At 31.7% G+C, this 4,679-nt stretch overlaps 1 protein-coding gene and 1 pseudogene across 1 annotated transcript; both read right to left on the reverse strand.

Moving 5' to 3' along the window:
- Positions 1–2,028: 2,028 nt before the first annotated feature.
- On the reverse strand, positions 2,029–2,516 carry LOC132799488 (basic form of pathogenesis-related protein 1-like; annotated as a pseudogene).
- A 16-nt stretch (positions 2,517–2,532) lies between these two features.
- Positions 2,533–3,309, reverse strand: LOC132799401 (pathogenesis-related protein 1-like). Its single transcript, XM_060811210.1, has 3 exons — positions 2,789–3,309; positions 2,684–2,687; positions 2,533–2,589 (listed from the first exon to the last, which is right to left on the reverse strand). Exons 1-3 carry the CDS (start codon positions 3,250–3,252, stop codon positions 2,533–2,535), a joined length of 525 nt encoding a protein of 174 aa, XP_060667193.1. The 5' UTR covers positions 3,253–3,309.
- Between the last annotated feature and the right edge of the window lie 1,370 nt (positions 3,310–4,679).

Raw genomic sequence — 4,679 nt, forward strand, 5'->3', positions numbered from 1 at the left:
TCAATATTTTCAATCAAGATTTTTAATTGTAGTTTTTCTTTAAATTTATAAACCTGAAAATTTTGCTTAAAATAAATGTCTTATTATAAACAGTGTTTTAAAAGCCGGTCATTTTACCTTCGATGAGGCAAGGCCTAAGCCTCGAGATGCTGGGGTAAATACCTTTCAAGCATTAAATTTTAATATAAATCTAGATATATATATGAATATATATATATATATATAAATTTATATATATATATAGATATATATGTGTAGATTTAATTATAAAACTAAAAAGTAATTATGACCAAAATAAGATAAAAAAAATAGTAGAAAAAAGATACCAAGATAAAAATAAATATATACAAATTTAAATATTTTGTTATTGCTAATATATTTTTCTTACTTATTTTAAAATGATATATACATATATATTATATTTTATTGTCTCTAAGAAATACACAAATCACTTCTTTCCTTAAAATTTTACCATCCGATAATATATTTTTTTTTTTGGGAAAAAAATAACAATAATAATGATAACAAGTTTTTTACCCTTTTAACCCTATCTAGGAGTTGTCTCCAACCTAGAAGTGTTAAACTGGGGCGGACAGCACGAAATCGGGATCAATACATCACATTAAATTTAGGTACAACACAAATATGACATGTCAAAATTTGACATGGACACTGGCATGGCACGACACGACACGGCACGAAATAAGCTATGTTTGGGCCTTAAAATTTAGCCCAGGGTTGATTATGACACAAGCCTATGATTAGGCCCAAATACAAAACGGGGGCACGGGCACGGGCACGTAATAGACACGACACGACACGAGATAACTGTATTAAATTATGTCATTTTAAATAATTATTATTTTTAAATTTGTGATTATTAGTTATTATATTGTTAAAAATGAGTAGACAATAACTATATTCAATAATTATGATTATAAATTAGTAAGAGGTGGATTAAAAAAAAAAAGGGATAAGTGGGAGAAAGTTGCATTAAAACTAATAAAAAGTAGGAAAAACAAAAGGAAAGAAAGAAAGAAGAAAAATCTGAAACTGAATTTGGGGTGTGGGAGTAAAATGAGAGGTGCACTGCACATATTCACAATTTGATTATTTAATAGAAATTAATTATGTTAAAAAATTCTAAAAGAAAAAAGACCCTAGGTTCGCTTGTGCAATTTGTAAACATATGAAATCGCTTTCAATTGTGTTACATGGATATTTTTAATTTTTATTTTGTTTGGCCATTTCTATTCTTTTTTATTTAGTAATTAAAATTTTCTTGCTAAATTACTATAACATTTTAATTTTATTCATTTTTTAAGCTTATTAGTTGGTTTTTCAATTAATCTATTTAGTTTATACAATATATCATTTGTTTTTTATTACTTTATTTACTATGTATCATCTAACAAATTTATAACAATTATTATAAGCATATAAGACATTAATTTTTTCATTCATTTATCATATATAAATTTGTTAATAATTATAAATATTTTTATTCATAAATATTTATTGTATTATCTACCAATTAAATAATAAAACATGTAATTTCTATAGTTAATTTAATATATTTTAGATATTTTTTATGTTCATGTTAACATGATTCCAATATTGCTACTGTAGCATAGCAGAGTTTACACTGCATATTTTTTAGATTTTTTTTTTATTACAACCGGATATTTTTGTATTTATATTTTTATAACTTCATGAAGATATCAAGTTTTAATTAAAAGAAACTTTGAAAGTGTACAGTGTAATATACTAATCTCATTATATAGTATTACATAAAAAGGTAATTATTAAAAAAATAAGAGTTTGTTTCTTTCAACCTTTTGATGAAATTCTTATTGAAATTAAGATAGTATAGCCTACCTTTGATCTATCAAATTCTTGCAACTGAATTTCCAATTCATGCTTTTATTCAATTACACTTCCCACGTAGATCATATATATATATATATATATATAGAATATAGATAGACACATACACATATGTTGTTGTATTGGCAACATTATACGCACTTAGTAAGGACGCTGGCCAACATAGTTGCCGGGGGGATCATAGTTGCAAGTAATGAAGGTAGCCCCATCGTTGCATCGAACCTTCGCACACCCTAAATGGATTGAGTTTCGCCAAACTACCTGAGTGTAATGCCCGCACTGTCGTCCCCCGATACAGGAGTTGGAGTTGTAATCATAATCAGCCTTCTCTGCCACCCACAGTTTCACCGCCTCAGCGCAGGAAAGGTCAGCGGAGCTCCATGCAAGGTTTTCGCCGTACTGCCCCTGAGAATGCACTAGGCTGCAGTCTCCTCTGCGTTGATTGGAATAGTTTTGCGCGTAGGCTGCAACATTATCATTCCACGTCAAGGGTCCGACACCCACCACGGCTCGAGCTGAGTTGTGGGCGTTCAGGCAGTTTTGCGTGAAGTTTTGGGCGCCGGAGAGTGGAGCTGCAGGACTAATCGTTACAGGCAAAAGAGTGTTATGGAAATCTTAGAGATACCCATTTTGATAATTGTGCATTCAACAATGCGATGCAATGCCAAATTCTTGAGGGACAATTGATAGGACAAATGAGATCTACATTGGGGAAATTTATAGTTGTGATTCTTTGTCGAAGTCTCTTTGCGTGAAATAATGGAAGTAATAAAGAGGAGGATGGAAATTGTATTACGCAACTGGCTGTGTTAAATAACGACCAAACAGACCAATTGGCAACCTTGAGATTATATATATATATATATATATATATATTTATAGAGGTATGTATAATATATACATATTACCTCGTGGATCATAGTTGCAGCCAATTAAGGTTCCTCCATTGTTACAGCGAACCTTACCACACCCTACACGAGCCGAGTCTTCCCAGACCACCTGAGTGTAGTGTAGGCACTGTCCACCTACACAGGAGTTGGAATTGTAATTATAGTTAGGCTTCTCTTCCACCCACAAGTTCACCGCCTCAGTACCCGAAAGATCACCGGTGCTCTTTGCAAGGTTCTCGCCGTAAGGCCCTCCAGAATGCACCATGTTGCAGTCACCTTGGTGTTTATTAGCGTAGTCTTGTGCAAAGGCTGCGATCCTGTCGTCCCAAACCAAGGGTCCAACACCAAACGCGGTTCGAGCGCTGTTGTGGGCGTTCAAGTAGTCTTGCGGCGAGTTTTGAGCATGGGAGGTTTGGAGCAAGGAAAAGGATATGATGGAAATGATCATAGCTACTAAAACCTTTGGAATACCCATTTTGGTTTTGATTTCAACAAGGCAATGAAATGCTTAATCTCGAGGGGTCGAAGGGAAAACGAGACAGATAATGAGAGGATCTTACAGAGTGATATGGTGTGGAATTTTATTAGAGCCTCATATAAGAAATGTAGAAGAAAAATTGCGTTATGCGTCTACTTCATGCGAGAATAGTATTTTTTGGAGTGAGAAATAGCATGAACATTTAGGTGGCGTAAGTTTGCCTTTTTTTAAAAAAATAAAATAAAATAAAAATGTTGCAATAATGTTATAAACATTTAGGTTTACAAATTATATTCCTCTAGGGTAATTAGCTGCCAGTTTTTAATTTTTAATTTTTAATTTTTGTGATTTTTAATATCTTTTTGTATTTAATTTCTTCGTGGAAATTTGATGCGTGCATGCATCTAGAAAAGTACTTCTCTTTCGTTGGGTTATTTTCGGAATTCTCAAGGGGGAAATGGATTTATTGATAAGGCTTGTAACCCATTGGGAAATGGATTTATTGATAAGGTTTGTAACCCATTGGGTACGTTAAGGAAACTGTACAATATATGCAGGCAACTACTCTATGTAATTCCAACAGCTATATGCATATTGTTAATTTTTTTCTAATATTTCTTTTTTTAAATCCTGTGTATGGAAATATTAAAATGCATCTAGAAAAGTGTTCCCTCTGCTCTGTGATCTGGTTTTCAAAATTATAGAAAATATATATTGATCAAACAACGTAAAAGTCATTTGTGGAAATTTTCCACTGCCAAGCAATTAGCAAAGCTTTTGGCCGTTTCCTCTACTGCATCGTTCTATATATATAATTTGACACGAAGAACTCGTTCAAAATGTGTAGTCAATTGTCCATAAATAAAAGAATATATAAGAATCTCTCTAATTCTCTGCATTCTGGAAGACGTATGATTTGGTTAATTTGGGCAGATAAATACGTCAATCACGGCATAGATTGACCATAATAAACAGTTGAGGTGCATCTCATCAAAATTTTAAAAGCAAATGGGAAAAAGCTGCTTAATTTCCTTGTCTGAAAGGTAAATGGGAAAAGACTGCACAATTTCTCCATGTCTGGGCCTGTTTTAGCAATGACGAATAAGAGAATTCTTTTCCACTGTAGACTTTTTATTTTCTCTATATCTTTCTTGTTTTCTTTTTGGTAATTGATTTCCAAAATTAACAGATTTGTTTCCATTTTTTTTTTCCTTACAAGACTTAACATTGTCATAGAAAAAAATTACATATATAAGTTTGAATTTATCCTCTTTTTATTTATTTTGGTTAGATTTTTTTTGAAATTGACAAATTATATTTGAACCCCTTCTTAGATATCACAAGTATATTCTAATATTAAAAGGGGTATATTTAATGTAGAGTTTAAAAGATTTTAAAAGTGTTAAAAAATTTAAAGATATTCG

Source organism: Ziziphus jujuba, chromosome 9 (genome assembly GCF_031755915.1).
Source record: "Ziziphus jujuba cultivar Dongzao chromosome 9, ASM3175591v1".
In the NCBI taxonomy this organism is placed as follows: domain Eukaryota; kingdom Viridiplantae; phylum Streptophyta; class Magnoliopsida; order Rosales; family Rhamnaceae; genus Ziziphus; species Ziziphus jujuba.

Coding starts and splice junctions, on each gene's coding strand:
- LOC132799401 (XM_060811210.1), bottom strand. CDS start 3,252: ATGGGTATTCCAAAGGTTTTAGTAGCTATGATCATTTCCATCATATCC.